General features: G+C 44.2%; 1 protein-coding gene across 2 annotated transcripts in view; it reads left to right on the top strand.

Moving 5' to 3' along the window:
• Positions 1-15527, top strand: part of LOC147110955 (metabotropic glutamate receptor 7-like) — a 1230052-nt gene extending 1214525 nt beyond the window's left edge. For both annotated transcript variants that reach the window (XM_086001375.1, XM_086001374.1), the window contains one exon: positions 14721-15527. In XM_086001375.1, the coding sequence (XP_085857501.1) occupies positions 14721-14770 (50 nt within the window). In that variant the 3' untranslated portion in view covers positions 14771-15527. The remainder of the gene's footprint in view (positions 1-14720) is intronic.
• Positions 15528-16023: the final 496 nt, after the last annotated feature.

The following is a 16023-nucleotide window of genomic DNA, read 5'->3' as shown; positions in this document are numbered from 1 at the left end:
CTCTAAAGCCAAGTAAGTTTATATTTCCTCACTGATTTTTGTGGGACTGGAAGGAGCATGGATGCTGTTCCTGGTCCCAAAAACTCTTACCACGCTCTGCTAGCCTGATGTATGCCCAGTGAAAGATTGGCCCCAACTTCTTCAAAAAATTCAAACAGGTTAGTCACGTCTGACCTCCCTTTCCTGACTCCAATCTGAATATTAGTGAACAATGTTTGCTTTTCCAAATGTTTAGTTACTGGATATCTCAGAATCATGTCAAAGCTGTCTTACTGGTCTGTAGTTTCCAGATACATCTTTGTGATCCTTATTTAAATAATAATCGACTTAACGTTAGGCACATTCCCGTTTCTAGCCCCTCTCCTGAATTTATTGAACCCACTTGCTCAGTTCAGCCTGGACTGGGTTCAATCCAAAGCCTCCCAGAGTTGAAAGTGCAGTGTACTAACCCTGTTTAGCACCCAATCGCCATTATATTGCCATGAACCCATTGTAGTGTAATGATCATTAACATTTTGTCATATTCAATATTATTTGTTATTTTTCACAAAAAAAATGAAGCAAAGTGCTTCCACAAGGAAGGGAAGGAAGGAGTTTTGGAGAAGAAGTTAACTTGCAATGTTCTGGCAATCCTGCCAGCCAGTTCAGGTCTCAGTAGTTGCACAATGAAGCAGGTTTTTTACTTGTCCTTGTTTCAGGAATTGTGCATGATGAAAAGAGGGCTAAAGACAAAACTTTAACAATGGGAAAGAGAGAGGAAAATAAACAAATCCGCAAATTGCAGCAGTGGACCTCAGCACCTGTGGGCTAGGGAAGGAAGCAACCAGCCAAGGTTTCCCACTTTCAAGATTATGTAGTGACACCTGCTGGAAAATGCACCGATGAGGATTTCACTTGGAAGACAGGATTAGCCATGATGCCTTCCAAAGTCAATAGCCCACTGACATTGACTGTCCAACCTCACCCAAAGATTGGCCACTTGGGCAATGTATCAGAGGCCTGTAGTAACTGTGGAAACTTAGCCCAGCAAGTGCCTTCAGGAGAAGAAGAGGAAAACTGCAGGGAATAACTAATGATGTACTCTTGGTGTATCTGAGAGGTTGGGAACATTAGACATGAAAGAATGGAGGTCATAAGCATCAATAGTAAGAGAAAATGAATGAGCTACAAGAATTTGATTTTGCTTATTCTTGTCAACTCAGTATCTCATCTCATGCATCAGTGAATGCCACCCTGGTAAATTAAATTGTCATGTATGCAGTGGGCACCTCCTCACATCTACCATCCATCAATCACTTGGGACCATCCATCATTCACAGCATCCTTCAGTGAGTAAGGACCTTCCTGCTATCAAATGTTATCATAGATTCAAAGGAGATGCTATTGTAGAACAAATGTCATGATCTTTCTGGTAGCTGTATAACAAATGCAACTAAATAACATGCTTCTCTCCACTTCCTGAAAGGAGGCTCACCATCAGGACTTCTTTTTAAACCCCAAGCAGAATTATGCTTAACTTCTTACTGTTCTTGCTAATTTCTAGGAGGGGTTTTCTTCTTTCAGTATTCTTGCTTAAATAATGAAAGTGGAGACAACGGCAAGTGAACTGGCCAAGAGGAGTGATTGAGGCCAACAGTATGAGGGAGCTGAATTAACATGAGTGGAGATGCAGTGAATAACCTATAGTGCAGACTAGTTTAACTATGAGGTCGAATGAGATGTTACCAATTGGATTTCAGTGACAAGTACCTGAGTATGGAGTTTATGTTATTTAGTGAGGCAGAAAAAAATTATTTGTAATCAACAAAGTCACAACTCCCTGTTATGTGGGAGAAATTCTACATTAAGTCGCTAAACATTCTGCATTCGGCACAAGTATAAAAGGTATTATTTGATGCCATTTTCTATCTTTGGGCACAAAGGGGTTGTGGCTATTATGAAGGATGTCCATGATAGGGTACTATTACGTCCGTGAATGATTGAGACACGGACAGCAGGAGTTGAACAAAACAGGTCTTTACTGATGGAAGTCAATAGTGAAACTGAAAACAACAGTGGCTCACTAGCGCCTTTTATACAGGGGTGGTCACTGCCGGTACTGCAGTCTGAGACCAGTTATTCTCTTAAAGGTACATACACAACAATTCCTCCCCTTTTAGATAAACAGTACATAACATTCATTTAACAACTAAATGATAACTAATTACAATCACAATTACGGTTGCTAGATACATTGGTTAAGTTTAAGCAATTATAAGTTCAGTCTTTGAGGAGGCTTCCTGATTCTGTCTGGATAACGCCTCTTTGGGGTATCAGGTTCTTCTGGCAATGTTGAGTCGGGATCAATGTCGTTGTTTGGTTCATCTGCTTCCAATATTACCGGTTCTGCGGTAGCTGCAATTGGAACGTCGATTTCATTACCAGGTGTATCAGATCGTGGTGTGGAGTTGACGTTTTCCAGTGACTCTAGAATCTGGTCAGCATGGCGTCTTACAATGCTCTCCCCAATGTCCACAGTATACATGAGAGGTCCTTGCCGTGTACAAATCGTTCCTGGCTGCCATTTCTCAGTGCGGTAGTCCCGGGCCAAAACTGGTTGACCTATCTTAAAACTCCTGGTTGGCCTTTCATTCATATTCTGAAACTGCCTCTTCTCCACATCTCTTCGGACGTTTGGCTTAACCAAATCCAAGCGGCATCGTAGTCTTCGATTGAAGAACATCATGGCTGGAGTTTGGTTGGTAACTGCATGTGTCGCATTCCGGTAGGCAAACAAGAAGTTGTCCACCTTGTGTTGTAGGGGTATATCTTCATTACACATTGCCTTGATAGCCTTCTTGAATGTTTGGACAAACCTCTCGGCCAATCCATTAGTGGCTGGATGATATGGGGCAGATGTGTAATGCTTAACACCATTGTTCTTTAAGAACCTCCGGAACTCTTCAGACACAAACTGTGGTCCATTGTCAGAGCAAATCTGTTCAGGCAGCCCATTCCTGGCGAATATGGTTCGTAAAACTGTGATAGTTTTTTCCGTGGTGGTTGAGGACATTTTTATTACCTCTGGCCACTTTGAATGTGCATCCACCGCAATTAAAAACATTGAGTCCATGAAGGGACCAGCAAAATCAATGTGCACCCTTTGCCATGGAGATGAGGGCCACTCCCATGGATGCAGAGGAGCTTGTGGTGGGGCGTTGTGGACCTTCTGGCATCCTGCACAGCTCTTGGTCATCTCTTCGATTTCTCTATCGATTCCCGGCCACCACACAAACGCTCTGGCTAAGTTCTTCATTTTTACCCCACCCAGATGACCCTCATGAAGCTCATTGAGCACTCTATCCGTCAACTTAGGTGGAATTACTACTCTGGATCCACACATCAAGGTTCCTCTGCACATTGACAGCTGTTCTCTTCTCGGCGAGAATGCTGGCAGCAGTCGTTCGCCATGTGCTGGCCATCCTTTCACCGTTAAATCATAGGCCCGTGATAGTGTCGGGTCATTCCGTATTTCCTTTTCTATGTTTGCATTCGTCACAGGGAGACATTCGACTATGGTCGAGTGGAATAACTCCATTGGATCCACTGCAAGGTCTTCTTCTTCCACCGTCGGCAACGGTAGGTGTGACAATCCATCAGCATTTCCATGCTGTTTAGTTCCTTTGTACTCGATGTCATATTGGTGTGCCCCTAGGAAAAGGGACCACCTCTGCAGCCGTTGTGCTGTCATTATCGGTACGCCCTTCTGAGGGTTGAAAATGGAGACAAGAGGTTGATGATCGGTTAGTAGAGTAAATTTTTGACCGTGCAGGTAGTGATTGAACTTCTTCACCCCCCACACTAGGCTGAGGGCCTCCCTGTCAATCTGGGCATAGTTACGCTCGGCAGAAGTTAACGAGCGTGACGCAAAAGCTATCGGCCTCTCTAAACCATCAAGGAATTTATGTGACAGTACCGCCCCAATGCCGTAGGGAGACGCATCACACGCCAGTCTGATTGGCAGTGCTGGGTTGTAGTGAGCCAATACTTCCCTTGAAGTGATTACGTCCTTACTCTTCTGAAAGGCCCGCTTACAATCATGGCCCATTTCCATGCTACCCCCGTTCATAGCAGGGCTTTCAGTGGGTGCAGAATTGTCGACAAATTCGGCAAAAACTTATGGTAGTAATTCACCAATCCGAGGAATGACCTCAGTTGCGACACATTTTCAGGCGCTGGGGCCTTAACAACTGCTTCAATTTTGTCAGGGGACTTATGTAACCCCTCTTCATCAATCACGTGGCCACAATACGATATCTGTTTCTTAAAAAATTCGCACTTGGGGCGGTTGGCTCGCAGCCCATGTTCCCGTAGTCTAGTGAACACCTGTTCTAGGTTGTTAAGGTGTTCACTGTCATCTTCACCTGTCACAAGGATGTCGTCCAAGTAACACTGAGTCCCTGGAATCCCTTGCAGGACTTGTTCCATCGCTCTTTGCCATATCGCCGGAGCCGATGCTACTCCGAATACCAATCGATGATACTGGTAAAGACCTTTGTGAGTGTTTATCGTGAGATACTTCCTAGAGGACTCTTCAACCTCCATCTGCAAATATGCTTGTGCTAGGTCAATTTTTGTAAAACGCTTCCCTGCAGACAGTGAGGCGAAGATGTCTTCTATCCTTGGAAGAGGATATTGTACTGTGTGAAGGACTGGGTTCACCGTCACCTTGAAATCCCCACAGATGCGAATCTTCCTTGGCTCCCCGGACTTATTGCTTAACGTTTTCTTCATGACAGGAACGATCGGTGTCGCCCACTCGCTCCAGTCGACCTTAGACAACACGCCTGCCTTCTCCAGATTCTCCAGCTCTGCCTCGACGGCTGGGCGAATTGCATATGGTACCGGTCTTGCTTTGAAAAACTTGGGAACTGCATTCTCTTCTATTTTTATCGAGGCGGTTACGCCTTTAAGCTTGCCCAGTTCTTGTTGAAATACCTCTTTGGTGTTAGCTAAGATTGTTGACAATTGTCCAGGAGTGACATCTTCATCTTTTTTACCGTCCACCGTCATTGCATGAATGGAGTGCCAATCTAAGTTTATCTTCCTGATCCATTCCCGTCCCAATAACGGTGGTCCACCATTTGGCAGTATGTAGAGATACAATTTCCGTATTTTCTTGCCGTTGTATTCGACAGGCACCCTTATTTTTCCTCTGGGGTATACTTTTTGCCCCGTATACGTCGTCAAGACGATGGATGTCTCTCTCAAGGGTATGTGTGAAAATAGCCGCTCGTAGTCTCGTCGATTCATGACGGTTAGCGCTGATCCTGTATTCAATTCCATTTTAACTTGGGACCCTGCTATCGTGAGGGTGACCCAAATGGTTCGGTGATCCTCTTTTGCGATTACATTGTGAAGTTTGAGACAGCTTAGTCTCCTGTTCCCGGATTCACTATCGCCCATCTGGTCTTCGGAACTACTGTCCGTCATCTTTTGTACTTTCTTGTACGGTTCCTTAGTAGCCTTTTTGTTGTCGCTGGTCTACTTCCCAGACCTGCAAACTCGTGCAATGTGTCCCATCTTCCCACATTGCCTGCATACTTTGTCTTTGGACCTGCAGTCCTTCTGGTCATGGTTAGTTCTGCCGCAGCGATAACATTTTGCAAATCCCCGTGTCATTTCGTGGGTGCCGCATTCCTGTGGTTTTTGTTGAATTCCTGCAGCTCCCCTGGCTGCTGCTTCATACGATACTGCCACGCTGAAAGCCTTATCTAGCGTCAGCTCTTTCTCTGAGAGTAACTTCTTCTGTGTTCCTTCACTCAGGAGTCCACAGACAAATTTGTCCCGTAGGGTATCTGCCAGTCCTGCTCCGAACTGGCAGTGCTTTGATAGCTTGCGTAGTTCCGTAAGGTACTCAGCATTGCTCTCATCTTTATGTTGAGTTCTCCTGTGGAATTTAAATCTTTCGGCTATCAACAGCGGTGCAGGGTTTAGGTGTTCCTGTAGGACAGCAACAATTTCGTTAAAACTCTTCGCCTTCGGTTTGGCTGGAGTAATCAGGTCCCGCAATAGGCCGTATGTTCTAGCGCCCATTAAGTTTAGCAATATCGATGCCTTTTTCTACTCCGCTATTTCATTTGTCTCAAAATATACCTCGACTCTTTCCACATACGTGGTCCAGTCCTCTATTGTATTATCAAAAGCAGTGATACAGCCAGTCTTCAGCATCTTGCAAATCTAAAATGGCGCCTCCCGCGCTTTGCCTTCTTCCCCGATTTAACAAAATGGCGCCTCCCGCGCTTTGCCTTCTTCCCCGCTGATTAAGATGGCGCCTCCCGCGCTTTGCCTTCTTCCCCGCTGTTGTTAGCGCTGCTTTCCGCGGTTCCCGTTGCAACCTGCAGCTCCTCGTGGTTTCTTGCGCGTTTAATACTTTTTAAATTATTTTCCCATCGTGGAACAACCCTGTGGGACTCTTGCCTCCCTCTTCGCGGGTCTATACGCAGCCCGGCTTCATAGCACCGGCCGCGCCCTGTGTGCTCCACCCTCTCTCTCTTTTCTTCCCGACAACGCTGCGCGGCCCCGTTGCAAACCACCCGCTCGAGTTCGCGACCGCCGCAGCCCAGGAAGGATCAGTGCACTACCTGCCACCAGCCCGATTAGCTGAAGCACCATCGACAGGAACCAGGCCCCACTTCCGACAGCTTCTCCAGCAATCTTCAACTCCGCAAACAGAGGGGCGGATGCCCACGGTCGACGCCCGTTTCTACTGCCACTTACTTCCTTTTCTTTCTGGCCTCGACCTCTGCTCACTTCGCTGTAGGAATGGATCCCAGGAGGTGGTGCAGACTGTAGGTAGGTTCGTATCTGCTCGTCGCCAGTATTACGTCCATGAATGATTGAGACACGGACAGCAGGAGTTGAACAAAACAGGTCTTTACTGATGGAAGTCAATAGTGAAACTGAAAACAACAGAGGCTCACTAGCGCCTTTTATACAGGGGTGGTCACTGCCGGTACTGCAGTCTGAGACCAGTTATTCTCTTAAAGGTACATACACAACAGGTACGGAGCAGTTTCCCACTTTTTATACCCTGTGCTGATATCAAGGAATCCCATCTTGGGTACACTGCAGGTTAGATACAGGGCAGTCTGCAACTGTTCCCCTCAATAGTGTCTTAAGTCCAAATCTGTGCCAAATTTCTGGCAGCCTTGCACATTGAGGCCACACCTACCAGAGATTTCTCAAACTGCTCTAACAAGGACTAGCAAGACCTCTAAGTAGAAAGAGAAAACCTTCACCTCATCAGATCTGGGCTAGCTTCAAACACCAAAGGCTGTCTAGTCTGCTTCAATATATGAATGTTATATTATTATGATTTAATTCAAATCAGACTACTGTAAGTATAAACAGCACTTCAATTTACCTTCGACCTTTGCTAGATGTATTTTAATGGACAGCAATGAGATAAATGACTAGTTAATCTATTTGTGATGGTGTTGGTTGAGAGATAAGTATTGGCCAGGACACCAGCAGAACTCCCATGCTCTTCTTTGGATAGTCCCGTCGGAAAGTTTACATCCACCTGAGAGGACAGATGAGGTCTTGCGTTAATGTCTCATCTGAAAGACAGTGCAGCATCCCTCGGTACTGCACTGAAGTGTCGGCCTAGATTATGTGCTCAAGCCTCTGGAGTGGGGCTCGAACCCACCACCTTCGGACTCAAAGACAAGAGTGCAATCACTTAGCCAAAGCTAATAAACAATTGGTTTTCGGAACACATGTGGTATTAAATGTGGTTTTAAAAAGCTTCCAATTAGCTAAGCTTCTTGTACAATTCTGTTTGTGGCTAAGAGACTGGCAGCTTACTTTGGTAAGGTTATTACTGTCTTTTTGGGTTTCCCTCTAAGGCCACTGACATTGGTCAACTATCTGCCTGTTGAAGGTTATGAAGTGAAGCTGGAGGGGCATAAAAAATCTGGTGTCTGCAGCTGTCTTGCAGATTTAGGTACCAATCCAGCTGTGAAATGTGCGGTCCTGCTGTGGGGCACAAGATGTTCTTGTCTAGACAGCTGTAAGGAATCAGAAGGGATTTGGAACATTGAGATACACCTGCTGAATACAGCATCGACACAGCCAAGCCCTCGTGGGAGAAATCTATACAGAGGCGATATTTTAGTCTTTACTTGCAAGATATTAATGGTAGGAAACCATGGCTACACCTGCCAATACATCACAATGGGGTAGATTTTCAACTTGCTCCTCGGGTGTAAATCTGGCGTAGATCAGACGCCTGTTATAGAAACTACCCAATTTTCATTTCCATTGCGTATCATGTTTTATTATTGAGGAAGCCAGATGTAGGGCCAATCCATAACACCATGGAGGAGAGAGGGTCCGTTATATCAGGAGAAGTGATTAGCTGCACCACCATCTTAATATAGAAACATAGAAGATAGGAGCAGGAGTAGGCCATTAGGCCCCTCGAGCCTGCTCTGTCATTCAATGAGATCATGGCTGATCATCCAATTTCAGTACCCTGTCCCTGCCTTCTCCCCATATCCCTTGATCCCTTTAGCCTTAAGAAATATATCCAACTCTTTCTTGAATATATTTAATGAATTGGCCTCCACTGCCTTCTGTGGTAGAGAATTCCACAGGTTCACCACTCTCTGGGTGAAGAAATTCCTCCTCATCTCTGTCCTAAATGGCTTACTCCTTATCCTTAGACTGTGACCCCTGGTTCTGGACTCCCCGGCCATCGGGAACATCCTTCCTGCATCCAGTCTGTCTAGTCCTGTTAGAACTTTATAAGTTTCAATGAGATCCCCTCTCATTCTTCTAAACTCTAGCGAGTATAAGCCCAATCGACCCAATCTCTCCTCATACGTCATTCCTGCCATCCCAGGTATCAGCCTGGTGAATCTTCGCTGCACTCCTTCCATGGCAAGAACATCCTTCTTCAGATAAGGCGACCAAAACTGCACACAATACTCAAGGTGTGGTCTCACCAAGGCCCTGTACAACTGCAGCAAGACATCCTTGTTCTTGTACTCAAACCCTCTCGCTATGAAGGCCAACATACCATTTGCCTTCTTAACCTCCTGCTGCACCTGCATGCTTACCTTCAGCAACTGGTGCACAAGGACACCCAGGTCTCGTTGCACTTCCCCTTCTCCCAATCTATTGCCGTTCAGATAATAATCTGCCTTCCTGTTTTTGCCACCAAAGTGGATAACCTCGCATTTATCCACATTATACTGCATCTGCCATGCTTCTACCCAATCGCCCAACCTGTCCAAATCATACTGGAGTTTCTCGGCATCCTCCTCACAGCACACACGCCCACCCAGCTTTGTGTCATCTGCAAACTTGGAGATATTACATCTAGTTCCCTCGTCTAGATCATTTATATATATTGTGAATAGCTGGGGTCCTAGGACCGATACCTGCGGTACCCCACTAGTCACTGCCTACCACTCGGAAAAAGAGCCATTTATTCCAACTCTTTGCTTCCTGTCTGCCAACCAGTTCTTTATCCAAGTCAGTACCTTGCCCCCAATCCCATGTGCCTTAACTTTACACGCTAATCTCTTATGCGGGACCTTATTGAAAGCCTTCTGAAAGTCCAAATACACCACATCCACTGGTTCTCCCTTATCTATTTTACCAGTTACATCCTCAAAAAGTTCCAGTAGATTAGTCAAGCACGATTTACCTTTTGTAAATCCATGTTCACTTTTCCGATCCTGTCACTATTTTCCAAGTGCTCTGCTATTACATCTTTTATAATGGACTCTAGCATTTTCCCCACTACTGATGTCAGGCTTACCGGTCTATAATTCCCCATTTTCTCTCTACCACCTTTTTTGAATAGTGGGGTAACATTAGCTCCCCTCCAATCCATGGGAACTGTTCCAGAGTCTATCAAAGTTTGGAAGATGACCAGCAATGCATCAATATTTCTAAGGCCACTTCCTTAAGTACCCTTGTGTGTTAAAAGAAGAAAAAAGGGCTTGCATTTATATAGTGCCTTTCACGACCTCGGGACATCCCAAAGCACCTTACAGCCAATGAAGTACTTTTGAAGTGTAGTCACTGTTGTGATGTAGGAAAAGCCTGTTGATCATAGGGGAAAGGGAAGACGAGGAGTTAAAGAGTTCCACAGTATTAAGGTCCTGGGTTAGAATAGCAGACACTCTGAGGAGTTTTAATTGCAACACAGTTAGATTGCAGGAAAGATGGTGTGTGTAAAGTAGCTTATCCGAGCAAAGTAACTCAAGCCCGTAGAATAAATACCCAGACAGTGAAATTGCAATTTATATAGCTATTCGGAAAGCTCCACTTACAAGAAGGTAAAAAGACAACAAGAAAAAGTATTTTAGAATTGGGATATGTAAAATAGTGTCTTCACAGTTCATGCACCAGCCCTGGCATTGTGTCCTGAGCTATTTGGAAGGCAAGCGCAGAATAAATTGATCTTCAGATGAAGTGCCCGTACTTTCTGTCTGTTCTTTCATGCCTGAAAAATAATACAGTTGTAATTTGTGAGGGCCTGTGCTGCTTGTGAGTTTTACTCATGAGAGGATGCTGGCAATGGACTCATGAACCAGTGCAACATTTTCAAGAGCATGCAGGGGTGAAGTGGAAAAGTATTCAAATCTTTTAGCACTGCTCGTCTTTGTTATAATGGAGCAAAAAATGTGGGTGGTGAATTAACTCATTTGGGAACCTAGGTGAACCAGCAGTTCATAATCCAGGACACCGTTGGATACAGAAAAGACTAAGGTAAATCAGGAAGATGTGATTAGGTGCTGTCAAGCTTGGATTTTAAAAGCTTGTAGATTATAGCAGAAAGGGAAGATGGAGGGAGTGGAGGATTTCCACAGAACTAAAACAAAATACTGACTAGAACACCAGCTTTACAATTAACTGGAGCGCACCTTCATAGTTCCTGTCACACTGTCAGGACATTCCAGTAAATTCATTCAATATATTCTTGGTGAAACAGTGGACTTGATTCCAGCTCTAAATAAGTATTGACTGAGGATCTATTTGTTGTTGTATTGGGCCATAGACTGGCCCCTTCTGCCCAGAGCTGCATTAAGATTGTAATGTGGAAACTGATTAACAGGCAATATGTTTTTTTTTAAATTTGTGCTAACAAGGAAAAGTGATATTGCTGAACAGTTTTTTTTAAGGAAACTGCAGATCTTGGGAATTGTTCATGTTGGGGAAAAACATTTGTAAAGTGTTCATGCGCTGAAGACAATGTGAAGCAAAGAAAACTGGACGTACATGGCCTATGTTCTGGAGATAAATCTATATTTCTTCAACGTGTACATTAACAGCATCTATTTTGCGATGCGCATATCATAAGAACATAAGAAATAGGAGCAGGAGTAGGCCGTCTGGCCCTTCGAGCCTGCTCCGCCATTCAATGGCTGATCTTCTGCCTCAACTCCATTCACCGGCCCTATCACCGTATCCCTTGATGCCCTTACTAGTCAGAAATCTATTGACTTCTGTTTTGAATATACCCAATGACTTAGCCTCCACAGCCCTCTGGGGTAGAGAATTCCAAAGATTTACCACCCTCTGTGTGAAGAAATTTCTTCTCATCTCAGTCCTGACTGGCCTACCCTTTATCTTGAATCTGTGGCCCCTGGTTCTAGACTTCCCAGCCAAGGGGAACATTCTCCCAGCATCCATCCTATCAAGCCCTGTAATAATTTTGTATGCTTCAATGTGATCCCCTCTCATTCTTCTGAATTCAAGAGAACACAGGCCTAGTTTACTAATCTCTTCTCATACGACAGTCCCGCCATCACAGGAATCAATCTCATGAACCTCCGTTGCACTCCCTCTATGGCAAGTATATCGTTCCTTAGGTAAGGAGACCAAAATTGTACACAGTACTCCAGGTGTGGTCTCACCAAGGCCCTATATATTTGGAGTAAGATTTCTTTACTCCTGTACTCAAATCCTCTTGTAATGAAGGCCAGCATACCATTTGTCTTCCTAATGGCTTGCTGCAACTGCACATTCACTTTCAGTGACTCATGTACAAGGACACCCAGGTCCCTTTGAGCATCTGCATTCCCTAATCTTTCACCATTTAGGAAATACTCTGTGACGTAATAAAGACTCACTATGCACTTGGTTGTACACAAAGCAAGGCTTTAATCGACTTGTAACAAAACATGGAGGTCTAGTTAGTAGTCACTAGCTTCCTGTTTCCAGACTGTCTCTGGCCAAGGTGGGCCCACGCCCGAGGATTTATACTCCTCGGGCGGCACCCTCAGCTGGCCGTTCAGCAGTACTTCTTGTAGAAGTTGCGATTTATGACACTCTGCCTTTCTGTTTTTTCTACCAAATGGATAACTTCACATTTATCCACATTATATTCCATCTGCCATGTTCTCGCCCACTCACTGAGCCTGTCAAGATCCCATTGAAGCCTCTTCACATCCTCTTCGCAACTGACACTGCCACCTAGCTTGAAATCATCAGCAAATTTGGAAATGTTACATTTAGTCCCCTCATCCAAATCATTGATATAGATTGTGAATAGCTGGGGCCCAAGCACCTATCCTTAGTCACAGCCTGCCATTCTGAAAAAGACCCGTTTATCCCTCTGTACCACTCCTCAGCTTCCAGCTGGATGAGGTTCACAGCATATTGATGCAGTCATTTCATCACCCATGTTGTGAACTGGTGGAAATGTCACAAGTTTGCTTAAAGGAATTGAATCAATGAAATATTCCTGCCCCTCCTCGCTCTCCATTGACTCCTGCTGTAAAGCACATGTGTGAGGGGGGGATGATGGCAATGGCCACTTACCTTTATATAGTGCCTTTAACATACAAGAACATCCTAAGGTGCTTCACAAAGATACAAAGAAAAAATGGACATCAAGCCAAAGGAGGAGAGATTAAGAGGGGTGACCAAAAGCTTGGTCAAATAGGTGGGTTTTAATGAGAATCTTAAAGGAGGAGAGGGAGGTGGACAGATGGAGGGGTTGAGAGAGGGCATTCCAGAGTTGCCGATGTTTCAGAGGTGGAAGTAAGCAGTCTTTGGGATGAAGACTATATGGGATTGGAAGAACAGATCAGGATCAAGTTGGATGTCAAGACTGCGATCAGGACAGCACCGGATTTGGCTGTGATATGCTTGACTATCCTGAAATTTCATTCCCTACGGGTGTGTACATGCTGTGTACTCACCCGTAGGGCCAACGGAAGCGCCGGTTTCACGCATGCACTGCGCATGCGCTGGAAACCGGAACTTCAATTCTCTGAAGAAAGGGGTTCGCAGGTCAAACGCCTGCGCCGGAGAGGCAGCACGTATGCCTGGAACTTCCGCTTTTTTCAAGGTTGATGCAGTCCGGGTAAGTCGGTAGCAGCTGCACCTGGAAAAGCAGGCATGCTTTTAATAAGGTAAGAGGTGATACCAGTAAAATAATTTTTTTTAACACTTATTTATCATTTTAAAATACTTTAAAGAAAGGTAAGTTTATTTTTAGCCCTGTTAAAAACTTTAATTATTTTTTTCAAAAATTTAAATTTTTGTTTAAAACAGTTAATTTATGTAATTTATAGTCATTTTAAAAATGTGATTTAAAAAAAAAAATTATTTGAAGTTTTGCTTATGTTTTGAGCGTGATCTCTATCTTCCTGTCAAATCTATGAATGGAGATTCCCTGCTCCGATTGGCTCCCCATGGCCCACGTGATCCCAGGGATGGGATACGTGTGCCCTGCACACCGGCAGTTTGAAGAGGCACATCAACGGAATTCTATGCCGACCAGAGCATTACGGTTGGCACGGTTCGTTTGTGCAGGTCGGGGGCTTACACCCGCGGGAAGCCTCCGACCGGAATTGTCTGTGCTCACACGGGGTGATTGGATACTCGGGCAATGTAGTAAATGGGTGACCAGTGCTCAGAAAACCACCCTGAGCATGAGGCAGTCCCTTCAGGAGAGGAAGGAAGAAAATTGGAAAGACATGCAACAATGTTAGATATAATAATTATTGATGATATTTTCAAGCCCCATGAATCCTATCGATTATTTTTCCTGAATATAATCAATTGATCATCACCATATAGGTACCGCCACTGTGTCAGGAATGTCTGAAGATGTAACCATTTTACCTGAACTTATTTTCTACAAATGCATCTTGATTTGGAGAGGTGTGCTCATGACTTGAAGAAGGAGGAGTCATATTGACTGTGTTGGACATATCTCTACTTCAGTGGATTGAGTAGTTATTGGAGAAAATTCCCTCTGTACATTAGTGAAATTGTAGATGTGTTTCTGATTTCCCTGCATTCAGACCACAGAGGAAATCTTTCTGTGTGTGTCCTTTATCCCAAAACTTAGAATTAATTTGCAAGCCCTACAGTTAAATTAACTTGCAAACCTCAGAACATCTTCACACCAATGACTAACCAAGAGGTCATTGCTGTAAGTATTTGCATAAAGACTTAGTTAAGATTTCCGGCCTTGAAATCCCAGATTCCCTTTTACCACGCAATTTATGTAAAGTACTGTGAGTGAAGAACGTGGGTTTCTTGTGGAGAGAGAGCTCACTTGTTCACTGATGCTGAGATTTCTTGATCTGCGTCACTTCAAAAAGCCCTTTGAAGTAATTAATCAGTGGCACTGTTATTGTGTAAGAACATTGACTAATCAGCATGACTCTCCCAGCTCTAACTTTGATCTCATTGCTTTCTTACAGGCCCAGCAGCCAAAAAGAAATACGTAAGCTACAATGATCTTGTAATTTAATTGCTGCCTCCTGAAGCGAATGGGGAGGCCAGGTTCTTCAGGCTTCTGGTCATTCATCTGGCGCAGGCCTCCACGCGCCCTACTGCCTATCAGTGGAGGAGTCTGTAAGCCAGGCTTTACCTCAGCGATTGAACACAGAAGACCCAAGTGTTTGATAAGCTCCTTGAGAAACGATTCCCTGAAACAACTATTGGATTTATCGGACTTGCAAGCCACTGGCACTGTCGTATTGTTATGTGCGTGACCCGACGCATCAGTCAGAGCTGAGACCAATGTATCTTCCCTTGTGGGCAAACTGCAATGAACAACTGAGATCTCACAGGGCCTATTAAGTCTTTGAGTGTACTTCCAGACTGCAGTTTTTGACGAAGAGAAAATAAAATCCCATCTATATAGTTTGTGAAGTTTTGCGTGGTGCATCTTTGTTGCTTCTGTTTCACTGTTGCTTCCTGAATGCAGTCACACTTATTAATTGGTCTTGGAATTCCCTGTTTAGTCAACAGTTCACGTCTTGTTATGCCCCCTATGGAGCTGTGTGATAAAGGACTATGAAAGCATGTTCATTTTCTACAGTTTGTTTGTAACAAGTATTGACATTAATCTTGCTGCTTATGTGCCAATATCGTGGAATATACTTTCAGCCAAACATATGATTTTTTTTTTATGGTCACTCATTAATTGGGATAAATGATGTGTTATTGTCAAAGAATGTATCAGCACAAGAAATAAAACCATTTGGATTAATTTTTTATTCATGCAAAAAGTGTTTCTGGTATTATTCTATCTTCGTGAATTCAGCACAGAGAAAGGAAGATGCATCAAGTGTCTATCATATTAATTGCTTCAGTAGTTGTACTCTGCTGTGTAGAGCACATTAAATAGGAGCTGACGGTTTTATCACATCAGGTACTGTGTGGGGTGGCGTGCCCTTAAAAAAAAATCTTGCGCCTGTAGTTTGTATGGCCAAAACAGCATAGCAGTCAATACTTGGGAGCAGGACAAGTCTGCAATGGTGATGGAAAAGCCAGTGTTCATTTTGTTTGAACTTTCTGACAGACGTAGTTGCCATAGAAACAGTGCCATCTCTTGTCCAACCAGGATCTGGTGCCCACCATAATATATGAGCAATACATGTACCAGTATCAGCTTCTACAGAGCATGTATCGTACAGAAACCAGACTGGAGTGATGACATCGATTAGAGTAGTGATAGCCTCTTGTATAATATCAGTGCATTTTCTGCCTCTCTTGTTT

This window comes from Somniosus microcephalus, chromosome 11 (assembly GCF_052327205.1).
Source record: "Somniosus microcephalus isolate GS21.2 chromosome 11, FLI_Smic_1.0, whole genome shotgun sequence".
NCBI classification, from domain to species: Eukaryota; Metazoa; Chordata; class Chondrichthyes; order Squaliformes; family Somniosidae; genus Somniosus; species Somniosus microcephalus.
This window is presented reverse-complemented; position numbering and strand designations above follow the sequence as displayed.